Genomic DNA, 20589 nt, shown 5'->3' with positions numbered 1-20589 from the left:
TCAATGTTCTACACTTAACTTGGCAATGCTTGTTTTATCCTATTTTCTTCAGATGGATCCTTCTTCCAATTTTTGAAGGATTTTTTTTTGGATAAAATAGCCTCTTTCACCTCACCTTTTAACCATGACTGTAATCGTTTTGCCTTCCTTCCACCTTTCTTAATGTGTGGAATACATATGGACTGCACCTCTAGGATTGTATTTTTAAATAATATCCATGCCTGTTGAGCACTTTTTTAACCTTTTGCAGCTGCACCTTTCAGTTTTTTTCTAACTATTTTCCTCATTTTATCAAATTTTCCTTTTTGAAAGTTTAGTGTTAGAGCTGCAGATTTACTTATTGTCCCCCTTCCAGTTATTTAAATTTGATCATGTTATGATCACTGTTGCCAAGTGGCCCAACCACCATTACCTCTCTCACCAAATCCTGCATTCCACTAAGAATTAAATCTAAAATAGCTCCCTCTCTTGTTGGTTCCTGAACCAATTGCTCCATGAAGCAGTCATTTATTACATCCAGGAACTTTGTCTCTAGCAAGTCCTGATGCTACATTTACCTAGTCAATATTGGGGTAATTGAAATCTCTCATTATTATTGCACTGCCAAATTGGTTAGCTTCCCTGATTTCTCTTAGCATTTCATCATCTGTCTGACCATTTTGCCCAGGTGGACAGTAGTATACTCCTATCACTATACTCTTACCCAACACACATGGGATTTCTACCCATATAGATTCTATTGAGCATTTAGTCTCTTGTATGATGTTTATCCTGTTGGACCCTATACTCTCCCGGACATAAAGTGCCACACCCCCACCAAGCTGATCCTCCCTATCATTTCAATATAATTTGTACCCTGATATACACTGTCCCATTGGTTATCCTCCTTCCACCAAGTCTCTGTGATGCCAATTATGTCAATCTCATCATTTGCTGCTATACACTCTAACTCTCCCATTTTACTTCTTAGACTTCTGGCATTGGCATACAGATATTTCAAAGTGTGTGTTTTGTTTGTATTAACAACCTGCTTTTCAGTTGTTAGGGATAATTCAGAAATCATTAGAAAGTTATTTAATGATGCATAATTTTAAATATTTTGAGCAGAAATCCCCTAGAAGTTCACTGTAAGAGTGTCCTTTCCACTCTCTCTCCCTACTCTCCTGGCCACTTTGCCCTCGCAGGCCTCAATTCTTCCACCTGCTGGTATCTCTTCCCTCCCCCTCTAGGCTCAACCCCCTTCCACTCTTATCTCCACTCCCAGAGTGGAGATAAGAGTGGAAGGGGGTCGAGCCTAGAGGGTTGAGCCACTCTCTCAGTACTGCCCCTTACAGACTCCTTCTATCTTTCTCTCTCACATACACACTTTTTAGTGCACATCCAGGCTCCTTCACTGTCTCTCATACCCTCATTCAGGCTCCCTTTCTTTCTCTCGCGCACACACACTAACACAGGCTGCGTATGTCTTGCACACACCCCTTCACATAAACTTTCTCTCTCACAAACAAGCACTCACACACACTCCCTTTTTTTTTTTCACCCACACCAGCTCCCAATCTCTCACACATACACACTCCTTCACAATCTCCTCACATAGACTCCCTCTCTGGCACCCACAATTACGTACCCTCACACATGCTCTCTCACCTACACCCCCCCCCCCAGGCTTGCAGTCTTAAACACACACACACACACACTGGAGCCCTCATTTTCACCATGAGCGGGACGGGCTTCGCTCCTTCACCACATGGCATGCTGTGGTGCGGCTCATGGCACAGTGGGGCCGCCTCCATCTTCCCCAAATTCTACGCAGATTATGGTAATTCTGAGCAGAGGGGAATTCTGTGCAAAGTCTGCACTCTGCAGTAGTGCAGAATTCCCCCAGGACTAAGAACTGGGTAATACTCCAGATGAGCTCTCACCAATTACTTGTACACAGGCATTTTCATCCTAGAATTCCAGTCTCTGCCTTATGCTGTTTTATAACCTAGAGATCATCGTATATGATCAACCTGAGCCTTGTCTCCTGCTTTTATGCATAACTATTTCTCCCTTTCTTATGTTCTGCTCCGTTGGGTTTCTACAGTTTTTTAAACTAAATCTTAAGAAATCTTCGTAGAATGGAGAGAGAAGAGACATAATAGACTTTTTCAAGTACCTAAATGGTATAAATGATGCACTAGAGAAACCTTTCTTTTTCCCAAAGAAAAACAAGCACTAAAAGGACATGATATGAAGCACAAAGGGAGTAGACTGGGGAGTAACATTAGGAAATATTTTTTCAGAAAGGGTGCTGGATGCATGACATGGCCTCACAGTGGAGGTGATGGAAGCAATAACAATTCAAGAGAGCCTGGGATAAGCATAGAGGATCTTTAGTCGCAAAGGAGTGAGGGAAATAAAGGTCAATAAACCAAAAAATATAAGAGATGTTTTTATTGAACTTACTTCATTTTTGGATGGCTTTCAGGAGTTAATACTCCCTCAGTTGAGGGGAAAGTTAAAGATGGTGTGATCCTCAGTATTCCAACAAGAAAGGAAATTGGACAGATTATATGGTCCTTATTTATTTCTGTATTCTGTGTTTGTGTCATCTGAAATATTGCCCATGTTAACCCCCCCCCCCCCCCCCCCAAATTTGTAAATTGTTTCATCAAGTAATGAGAAACCAGAAAGGTAATAGTAGCTTTTATGGTTTTTGAGCCTTGTATAACTAAACATGAGTCCATCGGACAGATAATTTTTGCTAGGAATGGTGACATCAATAACTCCAAGTTCCTTTTAATCTTAAATGCTTGTGTGGCTGGTTCAAGCTGATCATTAGGGAAAACCACTGTCTTTATGTTTTGAAGTTTTTTCTTCAGGATTTTTTGCACATATGTTATTTTCTTTCTTGATGGTGCCCCACATTATAATTTTGTACTTCATGTCTATGGGTAGCATTTCAACCTAACTAAGTTTATTTCCTACACCGGATGGCTAAGCAATAACAATACTTGTGAAAAATAGTATCAGCAATACCATTCCACATAGGAGGCATGTGAACAAAATGAGAAGCTTCGGAGTGAGCACCAAGCTGCTGGAGTGGATTACAAACTGGTTGACTGATAGGAGACAGCGTGCGATGGTAAATGGAACCTACTCTGAAGAGAGAGCTGTATTAAGTGAAATGCCACAGTGATCGGTATTGGTACCGGTTCTATTCAATATCTTTGTGAGCGACATTGCGGAAGGGATAGAAGGTAAAGTTTGTCTATTTGTGGATGATTCCAAGATCTGCAACAGAGTAAACGTGACTGAAGGAGTAGAGAGAATGAAAAGTGATGTAAGAAAGCTTGAAGAGTGATCGAAGATTTGGCAGCTAGGACTCGGTGCCAAGAAGTGCAGAATCATGCATCTAGGATGCAGTAATCCAAAAGAGCAGTATCATTTGGGTAGGGGGAAAGGCTGATGTACACGGACCAAGATAGGGATCTTGGGGTGATAGTCTCTGGTGATTTGAAGATGGCGAAGCAATGGGACAAAGCGATAGCTAAAGCCAGAGGAACGCTGGTCTGCATAGAGAGAGGCATAACCAGTAAGAAAATGGAGGTGGTGATGCCTTTATACAGGTCATTGATGAGGCCTCACCTGGAGTACTGTGTTCAAAAGGGGGGGAAAAGGGGAATTTAATTTAAGCAACCAACAAGGGCCCTGACTTTTATGGTCTGGGGAAACAAGTATGGGGGTAACTTGTTGATGTGGCAGTTACTACCCATAACCAATAAGCCTGATACTTTGAAGCAACTCAAACATTGCTCTCTGCTTCAACGGCAAGACATAACAGGGAACTGGATTTAACAGCGATCAACGAGACCCCTGACTTTTATGGTCTGGGAAACTGATAAGCATGGAGTGGCCTGCACGGCAGATACTAACATAAGCTTGCTGGGCAGACCGGATGGACCATTTGGTCCTTTTCTGCCATCTTTCTGTGTTTCTATGAGAACATTTAGAGAGACAATGGTAATTTTAGCTCTTGGGGATTTGTTGTTGAATTTTTCAGAACTCTGGCACATTAACCAAAATGATTTAATAAGTATTTCTCTGTGATTCAAAACTTGGTGCTTGCCAGGACTGCACTCCCTCCCTCCAGAACTGCCCATAAGGTGTTCACATCTACACTGGCACCTTGATGAAATGACAAAGGGCAACCTGGGTCCCAAACATCTGGAAGCAAGCTCCAGATGTCATTGATTTCCTCTTCTTTATTGTGTGTTGTACTCTTCTGGTGCTGTACATTTCAGGTAGCATTTGACCTTCCATAACATTTTGTAGTAGGCCTACTTTGAAATGCTTATTTCAGTTATCCTACATTGAAATGGATGTAACTTTCTATGGATACATATACACCATTTTGTTTGTTTCAACCATTTGAGAGATCTCTTGTAACCTTCCTTGAGGATTTGGTAAGGTGAATGAAGCGAGAGATACATTTTAATAAATAAAATAAAAAAACACCACTTAAATCATAACATGTATGCTTTTTTAAATATTTAAAGTTTTATATCATTATGCAATATGTATTTCCAAGACACCTCCCTTAAAGTTCATTTTTTTCACATTTACTGGAAGGCCAAATACCAGGTACTCTTTCATGAAGAAACACAGTTTATTCCATATTGATTGTAGAAGCCATTTTAGATGTTTCATAGGGGTTTATTGTATTTTGGACCAGATTCACCTTTCTTTTCTTTTCTGCTTGATCTGCTGATGTTTATTTGTGCCGGAGTCTACATCTTTCAATTTTGCAAATATGAAAGTTTGAAAACATCTTTTTTTTTTTTTTTTTCTTAAAGACCTGCACTAGCTAGACGTCTGACCATCTCAGGCATCGGCGGAGGTAGAGGGCGTGGTGCTATACTGCTAAGGTAAGGCCCCCATGCTTATGTAGCCTGCCAAATAAATAAAATACGTTTCAGCTTTTGTAATTCTTGCTTACCAGCCTTGCATATTGTTTTCTAGGCGTGGACTCTCAGATAGTGGAGGAGGCCCCCCAGCCAAAGTGAGAGATTTTGAAGGGGCAGCAAGTAGGTAGGTGGAATTCTGTGTTTTTCAACTAAAAGCAGAACAAAATGTCTTGAAGGTTTGAAGCCAGACCTACATTATCTGGGCTAGTGAAATATATTATTCTACCTCATCTGACCAAAACTTTGTTTCCCAGAGCCCATGACTGGTTAGGAGTGGGAGGAGTTAAACACATGTTTTAATTTTTCATGTTTAAGGTTTTTTTTTGTCAGGCACATCATTTTGTCTGAATATATTAATGTCCAAATGAATGAGATTTTTCATTGCTAAAGTCAACATTTGGTGCACTTTCAATTTTCTGCTTAATTGTTTGGATTTATTATTGGCCTTTTTGAATAAGAAAATTTACCCAAGGGAAACTACAAAATAATGTTGCAGCATATAATCAGGGATTATTAGCAGCTTGACATAAGTGCACAATAATATGATTAAACTTTACATCAATGCATACTTCAGATAAATACTAAGGGGGTAGTTTTCAAAGGGATTTACAAACTTAAAACTGGGTTTTACGTGCATAAATGGGGCAACAATCCTTCTTGGGAGCAGCACCTCTCTTGGAACTGCTTCCCAGAAGAGCTCTGCCAAATGGATGATTATTCAATTTCAGGAAATAAGTGAATATTTGGATCTTCCTTCAGGTCTTTAAGGCTGAAGTCTCCACCTCAGAAAACATGCTCCAAACTAAAAAAAAAAAAAAAAAATGTTGATAATGTGCCTATGCTACCATTTTTGAGTGCCTGAATCTGCTGCTACAATGTAGTATTTATTTTAAGTTAGGTTTACTGTCGGGCCGATACAGTAAAATCACGGGAGAGCAGGCAAGTGCCCGCTCTCCCCAACGCGCGCACAGGACACTCTCTTTTACGCGCAATACAACACATAAATTTATTTAAATTAGGCCTGGCAGTAAAAAGAAGCGCTAGGGACACTAGCGCATCCCTAGCGCCCCTTTTTGGATAGGAGCGGCAGCTGTCAGTGGGTTTGACAGCCGACGCTCAATTTTGCCGGCGTCGGTTCTCGAGCTTGCTGACAGCCACGAGTTTGGAAACCGGACACCGGGAAAATTGAGCGTCCGGTTTTCAACCCATGGGCCTATTTCAAAAAAAATTTTTTTTTTTTTTTACTTTTTTAAACTTTTGGGACCTCCGACTTAATATCGCCATGATAGTAAGTCAGAGGTTGCACAGAAAAGCAGTTTTTACTGGAATAAGGGGTAAAGCTAGCGCGTCCAAAACACGCGTCCAAATGCCGGCTAACAGTGCTCTCTGTCGGAGCGCACTGTACTGTATCGGCCTGTGTGTTTGTAAGCTTAGAGCAGAGGTAGGTAATGTTGGTCCTGGAGTGCCCCAACCAGGTCTGATTTTCAGGATATCCACAATGAATATGCATTTTGCATGCATGGTCTTATTGTGACTTTCCTGAAAATCAGACCTGGTTGTAGTACTCCAGACCCGGAGCTGCCTACCTCTGGCTCAGGAGGAAATTATCAAAAGGATTTACACACAAAAGTAGCATACATCCTAGCAATTTTCAAAAGCCCACTTATGCACTTACACAGCCAAAACCTATTGACAATTCAGTAACATATACGGTAAATCATTTCTCTTGATTTCTTTTATCTCCAGTGTTGTGGAGACCCGCAGTAAGGATCTTGATGGTCTGGAGAATTGTATAGGTACAGACTTTCTGTCAAGTAATTAGGATTATTTCCTCTTAAAGCCTTCAAGATCAGTGTTGGTTTTGAACTGGGATCTGTATGGGACTGGAAGCCAGCATAGTTAGTGCAGGACTGGTGTGATTATGGTCATGTGGCTTGCGTCCTTCTGTTGGTCATGCAACGGAGTTTTGTATGAGCTGGAGTTTAGAGAGGACCTGTCTGAAGACCCTTTTACAGAGCATTACAGTAATTCAGCTTAGGAACCAACTTGGTCTGTTTTTTAATGAATTTTTCTCCCAATTGGGCCTTTTTGCTTGTCATTTCTTCTGCATCTTACCTCATGTTGACTACACAAAGTTCCATCCAGAACTAAAGAAGCCTATTTTTCAGAACATGTGTTGGATATGCATGGATCCAAAACTCCCACCTCTATCAGTCATGTCCCTCTAACATGTCCTGAAAATTTGGTGTGGATAGGACACCATACACATTCATGCATTGATCTCATAAGCTTTCTTTTCCTTTGGCATGTAGGCTAAAAAGCCTAAGGTGAGAATTCATATACTGGAAACTATCCCCATAAGTGAAGTTGGCCCTTATTGGGCTCAAACTAGTTTACCTGCTTTGTATTGCTATGAAGGTTCATTTTGTATTAGAAACTTAACGCAATAGCAAGTGAAGCTGAAGCCAAAATTTGAATTCATACCCCGAAGCAGAAATTAGCCTTCGAAACTTGGACTCTAAGGAGATATTTTTTTTTTTCAATATTATTTTTAAATGCAGAAAAAATATTTCCTTAAAAAAAAATGCAATAAAACTGATCGTAAAAAATAGGACCAAATGATTATATGTGGGACTTGTTGAAAGGCTCATTTTTTGCCTGTATCTGCCCATATTGATGGTCCTCTATATGTTAATATCATTTACAAATTTGACATATTGTGGTGCATAATGAATTAAAGATTAGGGAATGAGTCTATTTTTCCATTTGTTATTCCCATTGGACTTTTTGGTGTGACATTCATTTTATACTGCCATGGCAGTAGCTTGGCTCCCATTTCTCTCAGTGGGCCAAGATATCCATCCATACATCACGTCTCTGCTGTGGCACAGAATGAATACGCAGAAGAAAACCTTAGTGAAGGTAAAATAGACAACTAGCTTGGGCAATGATATTCTGAATTTTTATTGCTCAGTGAATTCTTTTGCTAGGAGCCATCTTGGGGAACATCTTGACAGATGTACCAAAGGGATTTCTCCTTTTTCTTACTAGGCCCTGAACAGCAAATGAAAACTGGCGGATTAACTTGACTTCTTTTAGGAAATCTGTGAAGGATATTTGTGAATCATTTAGCATTTCCTTCTCCTCCTGTCATGAGCCTACAATTCTCCCTGGCTCAGAAAGTCAGTTCTTAAAATGCCTGTTGAAATCCATCCTTGGTCCCTAATATCTGGTACAGTTATTATATTTTATTTATCGAGTTTTATATACCGTCATTCGGGTTTGCCATCATAATGGTTTACAATTGTCGATGGAAAGGGGAATGTTAGCAGGTTAGCAAATAAACATGTTCAGATTCAAATTACAATATACAATTACAAAATTAAGTTAGTACAATATGTTCTGTGAAAGGTTACAGCATCCTGTTTCCAACAGTGGCCAATCCAGGCCATAAGGACCTGGCGAGTACCCAAAAACTAAATCTATTCCGGATTACTGTTGCTAGTAATAGCAGTGGCTATTTTCTAAGTCAACTTACCGTATTTTTCGCTCCATAAGACGCACCTGACCATAAGACGCACCTAGGATTCAGAGGGGGAAAATTAAAAAAAAAAATTGTGCTAAACCGGCTCTGCGTCTGGGCGTCTTATGGAGCAAATTAGGGGAGTGCATAGTTTTTTTTTTTCTCCCCATTTTGTTTTCTGGTCTGGGGAGGGCCATTTCGGTCCACTCCCCAGATCAGAAAATTTTTCTTTCTGTGGGAACCCCCAAAACCCAACCCTTTAAATTAACAACCTCCACCCCCCTGACCCCCCCAAGACCTGCCGAATTAATTTCCTGCAACCCCCCACCCTCCTGACCCCCCCAAGACCTGCCGAATTAATTTCCTGCAACCCCCCACCCTCCTGACCCCCCCAAGACCTGCCAAACGTCCCTGGTGGTCCAGCGGGGGTCCAGGAGCGGTCCGGGAACGATCTCCTGGGCGTGAGCCGTCGGCTGCCAGTAAACAAAATGGCGCCGACGGCCCTATGCCCTCACTATGTCACTGAGACCGACCAATAGCAGCGGTCGGTCTCAGTGACATAGTGAGGGCATAGGGCCGTCGGCGCCATTTTGTTTACTGGCAGCCGACGGCCCTATGCCCTCACTATGTCACTGAGACCGATCGCTGCTATTGGTCGGTCTCAGTGACATAGTGAGGGCATAGGGCCGTCGGCTGCCAGTAAACAAAATGGCGCCGACGGCCCTATGCCCTCACTATGTCACTGAGACCGACCAATAGCAGCGGTCGGTCTCAGTGACATAGTGAGGGCATAGGGCCGTCGGCGCCATTTTGTTTACTGGCAGCCGACGGCCCACGCCCAGGAGATCATTCCCGGACCCCCGCTGGACCACCAGAGACGTTTGGCAGGTCTTGGGGGGGTCAGGAGGGTGGGGGATTGCAGGAAATTAATTTGTCAGGTCTTGGGGGGGGGGGGGGTTGTAGGAAATTAAGTCGGCAGGTCTTGGGGGAGTCGGGGGGGGGGTGTTTGTTAGATTTTTGTTTGGTTTTTTTTTTTATATTCGCTCCATAAGACGCACATACATTTTCCCCCCACCTTTGGGGGAAAAAAAGTGCGTCTTATGGAGCGAAAAATACGGTACTTAATAGCGGGTAATGGACTTCTCCTCCAAGAACTTATCCAATCCTTTTTTAAACACAGCTATACTAACTGCACTAACCACATCCTCTGGCAACAAATTCCAGAGTTTAATTGTCTTTGAATGCTGCCAGTCAGCAGATAAGCCGGAATGACTAAAATGTTCCCTGCAGGTATAAGGCGTACTAATTACAGTACATTACTGTTTACAGTATTAATGGCTGAAGTCTAAAATGAGTTCTGTACTCTGAGAATTATTTACATTATTTCTGTTTACACTTATACCCTGCCTTTTCAGTCTGCAAAGACTGCCCAAAGCAATTTAATAAATATATATATATATATATATATATATATATATATATATTGTGTGTGTGTATACAAGTTCATAAATTCTTACAAAATTTACAAGGGCATAAAATTCAATAGGCATATAAAAACCAGCAGCAAAGGAGAGAAATTGACACTTTGCCATTGTATATGTGATTTACTTCAGACTTTGGGGCTAGTAGTATCTGAAACACCTTGAAAGTTAATATCTGACCATTCATTGTTTCCTTGCCTTGCCCACAGCCCCATGAGAAGTCCCACCCCATGTGATGTCACCCAACGTCCCTGAAGTCTGGGATAAAAGGGGAGGCCTGTCAGCAACGGCTCACCGGCAGAGGCCTGCCAAAGGGATGTTGATTTTGTTAGCGCCCAGAGGCCTGTTTCATCTGTGTTGACTCTTCTTCACTGATTCCAGTCTCATATATGCTGCTAGTTTGAAGTGCAACTTTTTTTTTTTTTGACTGTTCCGTTTCTTCCTGGTGTTTTACCTTGCTGCCTTCGGAGCTGGGTAGCTTCGCTGATAACGACGACATCACTATCGGGCGTTCTGGGGGAGGGGAGGGGGGCCACTAAAGGGAGCGGCCCATGTTGACAGCCCACTGCCTGAAGGACCGTGTCAAACGGTGGTGTCCCTTTGCTTGGCTCTTTGGTTGGACTTGTGTTTTTTGCTAGAGCTCTGTTCAATTAGCCTTTTTCTGTTATAAATGGGATGGGGAACTATCATTTCTTTTCTCTTCCGTTACACATAAAGGAGAGGTTGGGTGGGTCTGAGTTGATTTATCTATTTCGTCTCCCAGGTTTTGGGGGGAATGTGTTACAGGCTCGCACTCCTTCGCTGTTTGTTGCTTATGTGAATATATGTGCTGTTTTTGAAAAAAATGGAGATTGTATTGCAATTGTTAGATTTGCATTTAGATTTGTTTTTTATTACAGAGCGTTGGCACACTGAGGTGGATATTCCACTGTTGCATTTTTTTGTGCCCTGATAGCTGTTCTTTTTTACATGCAGTATGGGAAGGGAAGAAAAGGGGGGAGTTCTGATTTATAAGGAATGTCGTTCATTTGTCCCACTCATATTAGAACTTGGAGGGGTGGGATCTGAGAACTTGGTGATAGTTTTGAATCTTGGATCTGTGCTTTAGTTCATTCGCACCCAGTCCTATTTAGTCTTGATCTGTCATTAGCAGATTTTATCTCTGTTGTTCGTATGTTCAGATAACATCTTGATAACTGATCATTTACATATTGATGATAAGCCAATGGGGATTTGCTTTACATATGTCTGCTTTAATTCAGGCTCCTACTCATGGGGCCAGTCACATTCTTGACCAAATAATATCTACCTTGGAAAGGAATCAGTTAGGGGTAAGTAACGTGTTAATATCAGAGGAACCATAGACTATTCACAGTCTTATTTTATGTTTTTCTTTCAGTAGTGCCCGGAGTGTGAATATTACCAATACTTTGAAGTTAAGGCATAGTGGTTGTGGATAGGTATTGTTGCCAGTGGAGAGTTTCATAGTTTAATGGCGATCTCAGGATTAAGAAAAAGGCTATGCATGCTGCAGAGCATAGATGGCAGAGAAATCCTGATTTGGATAATTTGAATAATTATATAAATATAAGGAGGAATTATAGAACTTTATCAACACTTTCAAGCCCAGAGAGGAACAGCAGGAGTGTTTGGGGGAAGCCGGCAACAGCAACATATAGCCTTTTCTTCTTCCCGCCCCTGCAGCTCAGAATAGGAACTGATGTTCAGCGGGGGTGAGGGAAGAAGAAAGGCCATACTGCTGCAGAAATCGTGTCCTAAGGCTCCTCCCCAGCCCCGCAGCCATAAGAAGGCAGCACTCAGCTGTTTGCCTGTGCTGCTGGAGATGCAGAGCAGTCAGCTGAGAATGTGGCCACAGGGATTTCCTGCTGTGTGCAGCTGTTTGGGAAATCCATTGATTAGCTACCTGGGGTCTGCCGGCAGGGAAGGACTGCCTTAGAAAGGAGAAAGTGGGGAAACAAGCTTCATGTCGTTACAACCGGCAGTCCTAACTAAACCTATCTAAAAGACCTGCCAAATGTCCCTGGTGATCCAGCGGGGGTCCAGGGCTCGCAGACAAATCTTTAATAAAAAAGTAAAAATCTAACAAAAAACCCCACCCTCCTGACCCCCCCAAGACCTGCCAAAAGTCCCTGGTGGTCCAGCGGGGGTCCGGGAGCGATCTCCTGGACTTGGGCTGTTGGCTGCCAGTAGTCAAAATGGCACCGACGGCCCTTTGCCCTCACTATGTCACTGGGGTCCAGTGACATAGTGAGGGCAAAGGGCCGTCGGTGCCATTTTGACTACTGGCAGCCGACAGCCCAAGTCCAGGAGATCGCTCCCGGACCCCCGCTGGACCACCAGGGACTTTTGGCAGGTCTTGGGGGGGCATCAGGAGGGTGGGGGATTTTGTTAGATTTTTACTTTTTTATTAAAGATTTGTCTGCGAGCCAGATGCAGCCATCAAGAGCCATAGGTTCCTGACCCCTGGCCTAGATATTTAAGCTTATGAGTAGCCCACCGGAATGATGTGTTGAACGTAAAGATGTGACTGTATCTGGTGTACAGGTAATATTAAGAATTTCCGATTTCTCCCAGTTGACTTTGAAACCTGAAGCATCACTAAACTGCTGAATCTCCTTCTCTATATGGGTAAGGGAGGCATCTGGATCCTGAACTGTAAACATAATATCAGCAAAAAGACACAACTTATGAGTCCCGCCCCACCTTAAATCCCTGTATTTGTCCGTTGCTGCGAATATTAATGGCCAGCGGTTCCAGAAACAAGGCAAATAATGTGGGGGATAGCGGACACCTTTGTCTCGTCCCTCTTTCCACTGTGAAATAATTGGAGTAACCCCCATTGATTTTCAAGCACGCTTTGGGTTTGTCATATAATTTCCTTAACCAGGTACAAAAATATGACCCAAATCCCATTTTTTCCAGTACCCTATATAGAAATGGCCAGTGTAAGAGGCTGCTTCTTTAAGGGGGTAAATAGACATTTCCCTGTGTAAATTGGTTGTTTTCAAATTGCCCACCCCTTTAGCCAGAGATCAAGAACTCAGGTACTTTTATCTGCATCATGAGTAGACACTCCCTGGGTGGGACTCCAAGTATTATTTCCAGCTGCAAATCTCTACAGGCACGTCCCCTTTGAAAACTGCTATAATGCTAGCAGGTATAAATAACCATGAAGTTCACATTGTTAGGGGCACATTTGTAAATTTCCCCAATAAGCTACACTAATGACACCAGCATAAGTTAAAAGCTACAAAAAAACCCAAAATCTTTTTAGATAGGTTTAGTTAGGACTGCCGGTTGTAACGACATGAAGCTTGTTTCCCCACTTTCTCCTTTCTAAGGCAGTCCTTCCCTGCCGGCAGACCCCAGGTAGCTAATCAATGGATTTCCCAAACAGCTGCACACAGCAGGAAATCCCTGTGGCCACATTCTCAGCAGACTGCTCTGCATCTCCAGCAGCACAGGCAAACAGCTGAGTGCTGCCTTCTTATGGCTGCGGGGCTGGAGAGGAGCCGTTGGACACGATTTCTGCAGCAGTATGGCCTTTCTTCTTCCCACACCCCTGCTGAAAAGAAAGAAAAGACTGTACTGTGAATACCTTTCACAGAAGAGCCACATATGGCTGCACGCAACAAAACCTAGGAGGGATTTATTAGATCAAATATATATAAGGAAGAGGGGTGTGAAAACAGAGCTTCACCAGCCTTTGCTGCTTCTGGTGTGTGCTAATGGCCTATTAGGGAAAGGAGTAGGAGAGTTGCTGGAGAGGGTAAATAAATGTGGCTTTTTAAGTTTATCCTCATTACCATTTTAATTATTGGGGGTTTTTTAAAATTATTTTTTACTTCGATTTTTATATTCCGCTTTTTGCACTTTTTCGGCACTTCAAAGCAGATTACGTTCAGGTATTATGTGATGCCTGCTATTTGAAATATTTTATTGGTGTTTAGAGAATTTTTAATAATTTTGTAAGTTTTTAATGATTGGATGCTATTCTGTTTATCAGTTGTTTTGAAACATTATATTTATTCTAGTTTTAGAATTATTTTATATTACTTGAGAAATGTATAAATAGGAATTTGGAGACAAAAACTGAACTGGAAAAAGGAAGAAGCCAAACTGAATCTATTAGGTACAACAATGGAAAACCAAAAACATTGATGGTCACTTTATTCTTTATTTGGTCAGGGTCTGTCTGTGTTCTACATGTGTGACCCAGGTAAGGGTATTCTGCAAGCTTGAAGTTTCTGTGTAGGGATCTATAGCAGGTTAGCTTGTTCTGTTTTCCTAGGAGGAGGTGTATTGGTGTTTAGGACCTGGTTAAATATTTATAGTGTTGCCTTTTCCTAGGTAGGGTTGTTTGAATTAGTTCCATAATGCAGGTGTAACTTTTTGCGCATTAGTTTGAGTGCATTATTGTAGTTCCTGGGAGTCTGTTAGGTGCTATATTTGTTTTCATTTCTCCAGGTTTGCACTGTATGCAAAGTGGCTTTTTTGGGTTTCCATTCCAGTTTGTCTCCATTTTTGTAATTTGCGATCGTTCTGTACTTGGTGAAGGTCGATTCTATGTGTTTAATTGAGGTGAGGTATTTTACTAGCCTGTAGGCATTTGTATCAATATTATTTGTTGTGTTTTCTCAATAGGACATGTATTAGTGGTAAATTACTGAGGTGTGTGTGTTTTTTTTTATTTTTTTTTTTAAAGGAGGGCTATTGCGCCTGGTAGAAGTGTTTATGTTGCTGTTACTGAGATGACACCAGAAATATCTTTATGTAAGACTGTTTATTGTGCCCCTTTAACCCCTCGATCATCTACGATAAGAGTGATTTTCCCGCAGGTAAGCTGGCTGAATTAGCCATGGTGTCTGGGAGTGCCCACTGGTGGCTCGGTGCAGGAACTTCTCAGAGAACGTTCAAACTTTGCTCCTGCATGCCTGCACAGTGCCCTTCCCATGCAAATGACTGTCTCTCCTCAGTTTTTTGCTTTCTTGCGCAGCAATGGCTGCGGGTCTTCTCGTGTTTTTCTTTCTCTTTCTCTCCAACTCACTTCATGAGTCCCAAAACAGCAATTTTCAATGCTCCCATGGCCCCGAAGGTGCCTGGGTTCAAATTCTGCCAATGCAGAAAAATTCCGTCCATCTCTGATCGACATAATTATTATTTATGCTTAGGCCCCGACCATGACCAGGCATCCTGCTGGGATTGCAGCAGGATGTAGCCCAGGGCTCAGCAGCAGCGTGCCGCGAAGATTGCGAGACTCTGGGAATCGGAAGGGATCCCAATGGGCTCTTATGCCCCAACTCCGCGCTCAACCCATTCTTCCCTGGGCTGGGAGCCCTGGTGGCCGGATGGAAAGAAGAGGTTATCTTCCCTTGAGCCTTCGATAAGTAAGCCTAAAGGGCTGAGGCCCCCGAAGAAGCCGGTAGAACAGGCAGATCCTGGGGAGCCCAGGCAGGCTCTAGTGTCATCGAGCGCGTTGGCAAACGTGAAACAGGATGGCCCGGCACCATTTGCGTTGTCCACACCATCATCAAAAAATAGCTGATGCAGGGACATGATCGCAGCGACTCTACCGACACAGAGCGTTGATCCACACACTCAATGCAGAAGGACAGAATTTCGCATCCTGCACCAGTCCATGCTCTGATGCCATCGACACAGCCAAAACAGATGCATGCATCGTTGCACTGAAAGGCAAAGGTGAAGACTCATAACGTGCCATCAACGCATAAGCGTCGTGCGTCATAGGATTCAACGACAGGGACCGTTCCACCATCCCTGGAGTAGGTCATCAACCCATATCCTTTCTGATATGGAGGGGTCTGAAGCTTTTGTCTCAGATGCTCCAAGAATCTCTGCATGCTCTTCCTCCTCTGCTCGGAAAGACTTCCAAGCAAGCAAAAGAGAGCACCACATTATTCTCTGGACAATCAAGATATGAGACACTTAGACCGCTTTATACAGCAGACCACAATAGCTGATTTCCCCCAGTGTGGGGAAAGAAGCACCTCCACCAGCAAAAAGGAAGAGAGCATCATTCTCTGCCTCTCAATCCTTGCAAGGTGCAGCTTCACAAATTATGACCTAGATAACCGGGATCCTTTAATCTTTTTTCGACACGTTGGTGTCCACTCAACATCCTGAACTGCCCTCAAGCCCTTCAGCAGGGGATTTGGACTCCACAGAGCCTTCTCCGGTGTGGGTAGCATCAGAGGAGGAGGAGGAACAAGGAGTAGAGTTATATTCATGAGTCTCGACCATGCCGAGAACCTGTTTAGTCTCCACCATTCTCGCCACTGTCTTCCATGGGCATATCTTCAGATCCACCAGAAGATCCCCTGGAGCCCTCATTGTCCCCGGAGGATCTGTCTTACCCGACATATCATCCTACACCCGTCAATTCGGGGTACTTCCATATCCATACACCTACTCATATCCCGTTTCATGAGAGGTTCTCTAAGGCTACAATCTCACGCCCAGCTGTACCTTGGGACTTGAACATCGTTCTAGAGAAATTGATGCTTCCATCTCTTGAGCCAATGCAAACTTCATCTTTGAAATTTCTCACCTGGAAAGTTCTGTTTTTAGTCGCAATAACGTCAGCAAGACAAGTTGGTGAGCTTCAAGTGCTGGTTCATTAATCACTTTATCTGCAATTCTTCCTTGACAGTGTAACTCTATGGACCCATCCGTACTATTGACTTTTCACCTTAATCAAACCATAACATTGTTGACTTTCTTTCCTAAACCCCATACATTTAGCTGAGAGGCCCTACTACATTTGCTGGATTGCAAGAGAACGTTAGCTTATATAAACAAAGAATTAGTGCACTAAATAGGCATTTGCAACATTTACTTTCCTTCAATCCAAATGCCCCAGGATTGCCAGTCACAAAATGGACACTTGCAAACTGGCTGACTCAATGCATCCATTTCTGCTATTCTACCAAGCCACAACGCTTGACATCAAGGGTTAAGGCACATCAGCTGAGAGCAATGGCTACCTCGATCGCCCACTGACACATGCCAATTCAGGACATAAGTTTGCTCCATGGTCATTGCTGCATACCTTCATGTCTCACTATTGCCGCCATCAGCACACCACTTCTGATGCTTCCATGTGGCAGGAGATTCTTGTTATGCTACGAATTCCTAAGAGTGCTCACGAGACTGCTCACATTTTACAGGGACGCGAAGCACAGATAAACCTACTCATGCCCAAATGTACAGAACACTTTGAATAGAACATCCGCCTGTGCTTCGTGGTTTTCTAGCTGGGGACACCCAGACAGTATGGCTAATTCAGCCTGCTTATCTGTGGGGTGGGTGGGGGGGGGGGGAAGTAAGTTTGCTTATCGTAAACAGTATTTTTTCCGTAGATAGCAGGATGAAATAGCCATGTATCCCCCCCCCCCCCCCCCCCCCCCCCCCCCACCTCCCTGGTTGGTCTCTATCCTTCCTGCTCTGTTTACCTTCCTATTCGCTCCTGTTCCTTTGCTATCTGATCAACTGAGGATAGACAGTCAGTTGCGCTGGAAGGGCACCGCACAGGCGGTGCAGGAGCGCAGTTTGAATGTTCTATAAGGCGTTCTTGTACCAGGCCACCAGGGGCGCTCCCAGGCAGCATGGCTAATTCATCCTGCTATCTACAGAAAACATCATTTATGGTAAGCAAGCTTGCTTTTCTTCGGATCTTAGTGCAGGCCTTTATACTGAACACTATTGACCATTATAATTCATTGTATATTGGCCTCCTAAAATATCAGATTCAGGTCTTACAGCTATTACAGAATTCAGCTGCCAGACTGAGTTTGGGAGTATCTCCTAGCTAACATATAACATCTTTGCTATTTTAGCTGCATTGGTTGCTTGTTGAGCAGTTAAGGTTCTTGTTTTTAAATGTGTACCAAAATCTGGTCCAGTACCTGAATGCTCTTTTTTTCAGCTTATGCTCAAGGTAAGATATTAAGTTCTTTAAATGATCTTTTAGAAGTGCCAAATTTTAGGGACTTTCATATTCAAGGTGTCAGAAAGCGAGCCTTTTCAATTATAGGCTCTACTCTTTGGAATGCAGTGTCGAGTACAGGTCTGTGCAAGAAGTAAAGTTATTCATAACCTACAGTACCTGAGTGTAATCCATTTTGAAGTGCTGAAAAAAGTGCAAAAAGCAGAATCTAAATAAATATTCAGGAAACAGCTTAAGACCTTTTTTATTTGAGGAAGCATTTATGTAAGGGTTGGGCTTGCTGGTATGCGATATGTTTAACAGTTTATATTTGTTTTCTTATGGTTTTACAATGTTTATGCTGATTGGAAGCCGCCTAGCATATCTGTGATACTTTAGGTGGTTTATAAATATTTTTAATAAGTAATAAATAATAAGCAAATAGCTTGTGCATGCTGTGGTCTTTGGTTTACTTGTTTGTTTTTTGGTTTCTGAAAAACGTCATCCTAAATGCAAGACTTCATTCAGTAACCGGTGCCTCCTGTACATTTATAGCCTAGTCTGCTTGCACTCTAGTATCAGGATTGTGAGTCAATCCATGATGCAATGATTTAATGACACAGCCATTGTTTTACTGTTACAGTGATGGACTGTTCAACTAATATTTTCCCAACTGCAAAATTAAATGGCCCCAGCTATTTGTAAAATCCGCGCTCTTACATATTTTGGTGAAACCCCACTGCAGAGTTTTTCAAACTAATCTTTAAAATGTGAACTATTAGCTATCTTCAAAATTTCTCATTTGATTCTTTAAGAAATGTTGCCATTTACTAAAACAGTTGTATAGTGCTGCAGTATTCACAGCTGAAGTATTGTGATTCTTAATGTAAGATGTCCTGCTGCCTAATGCAAAAATGAATGAAATGATGTTTTCTTATTTTGGTGAATGGCCTGACTTGGTTTTTACAAATCTGCAAAGTATTGCTTTTATAGTACATTGTGTCTCCTTTCCTGGAGCACTGAGTTTTGCTGTGCTGTAATGCTTGACTAATCCTGGTTCTCAAGAGCCACAGACTGGTCAGGAGTACAGCGTATTCACAATAGATATCCTTGAAAAAATCTGCATACAAGAATTGCAATATAAAATAAGGATGTAGTTAAACGTGTTTTGGTTATTCTGAAGACCAGAAATACTTGTAGTGATTGAGAAATGGAACTGGCTATGTGATTAACTGAATGGAGTAGAGAAGAGACAGCATATTATATTGTACTTGCTTTTAACCACAGTTTCTTTACCCTCCCTTCAGGTTGGGTGGAGCGCGTCGGACAAGAAGAGAATCACGCCAGGAAAGCGACGCGGAAGATGAAGATGATGTTAAAAAGGTAGTGTGCAGGTTTCTAATTGGTAGGGTATTTTTGGGAGAGGGTAAGTTCTCTTTAGGGAAGACTAACAGCTCTTACATTTGCTTTGCCATAGCCCGCGTTGCAATCCTCTGTTGTTGCTACCTCCAAAGAACGAACACGCCGAGATCTTATTCAAGATCAGACCATGGATGAAAAGGGAAAACAAAGGTACACTGTAACACTGACATTGCAGACTATGGAGAATCTGTTGGGGCATGGCTGCTGGTTATGGTAATCCCTGGATTTGGAATGGGCTGGACTCCGGAACAGCTGGCTCAAACAGGAACAGGGCTGGCCAAGCATCAGGGTCTTCTGCCTGACCAGCCACATCTCCCTCGAGTTGAACTCTGTTTCTGGTGGCCAGCAGGACTTGGCAGGAGGTGCACTTGGGAACAGATGCGAGGGGCATCAACTAGGGCAGAGCTAGGCTGCAGAAAAACAGGCAGAGAACAGAAAGGTGCCCATATAGGAACACAATACAAGGAATCCAGCACAAACAGAACAGAACAAACCCAGGACTAGACACAAACAGGACAAATACAGACAAGAACAGAAGACCACAATAAGGCCAGACAGACAAGAGTTAGGCTAAAACAGGAGCAAGAACAGAAGGCCAAAATGCTAGGGCCCAAATACAAAGCTAAACAGAACAAAGAGCAAAACAGGGAAGAGCAGAACACCGATCAGAAGGCCACAATACTGAGGTCAATTACAAGATCAGAGTAACATGGCCACAATGAAGAAAACAAGTTTTCTTACCATAAATGGTATTTTCCTAGCCTGTAGCCAGATGGACTCAGGACCAATGGATATTGTGCTCTCCTGATAGCAGATGGGAGACTGAGTCAGATTTCAAAGCTGACGTCAGCCTGCATATACCCGTGCAGCATGCTTAGCTCTTCCGTATGTCTCCATCTTCCATAGCAGATGTGACACTATCCAAAAGAGAATAGTGTAACATTTACAACTAAGAAGAGAGAAAATTTACCTGCTAAGAAGAGAGCCCCGCTTCTCCTGCGGTAAACCGAACGGTCCCTCCCACTGTCGAGACTTTTCCTGAGGTGACTTCGATATCCCTCAGAGGTGAGCCTTGGTCTGACTGCCGATTCCCGGCGTGGACTTAGGCCCCAGAGTGGCTGAAAGGCAGCGGGTGCAGATTCGAGCTCGGTGGTGAAGATATTCCCCTCTCCCCCCGCAGCTGGAGACCACCCGACATGCGACCAGTAAGCGCCGAGACCAAGTAAGGTAGAAACCTTTACTTCTAAG

At 42.9% G+C, this 20589-nt stretch overlaps 1 protein-coding gene across 1 annotated transcript in view; it reads left to right on the top strand.

Moving 5' to 3' along the window:
* Positions 1–20589, top strand: part of PNN (pinin, desmosome associated protein) — a 115113-nt gene that overhangs the window by 9875 nt on the left and 84649 nt on the right. The window contains exons 2-5 of the mRNA XM_029598495.1: positions 4839–4910; positions 5005–5073; positions 19227–19302; positions 19397–19491. Of these exons, the coding sequence (XP_029454355.1) occupies positions 4839–4910; positions 5005–5073; positions 19227–19302; positions 19397–19491 (312 nt within the window). The remainder of the gene's footprint in view (positions 1–4838; positions 4911–5004; positions 5074–19226; positions 19303–19396; positions 19492–20589) is intronic.

Source organism: Rhinatrema bivittatum, chromosome 4 (genome assembly GCF_901001135.1).
Source record: "Rhinatrema bivittatum chromosome 4, aRhiBiv1.1, whole genome shotgun sequence".
Taxonomy (NCBI): domain Eukaryota; kingdom Metazoa; phylum Chordata; class Amphibia; order Gymnophiona; family Rhinatrematidae; genus Rhinatrema; species Rhinatrema bivittatum.
Note: the sequence above shows the minus strand (reverse complement) of the source record. Positions and strands in the feature narration are given on the sequence as shown.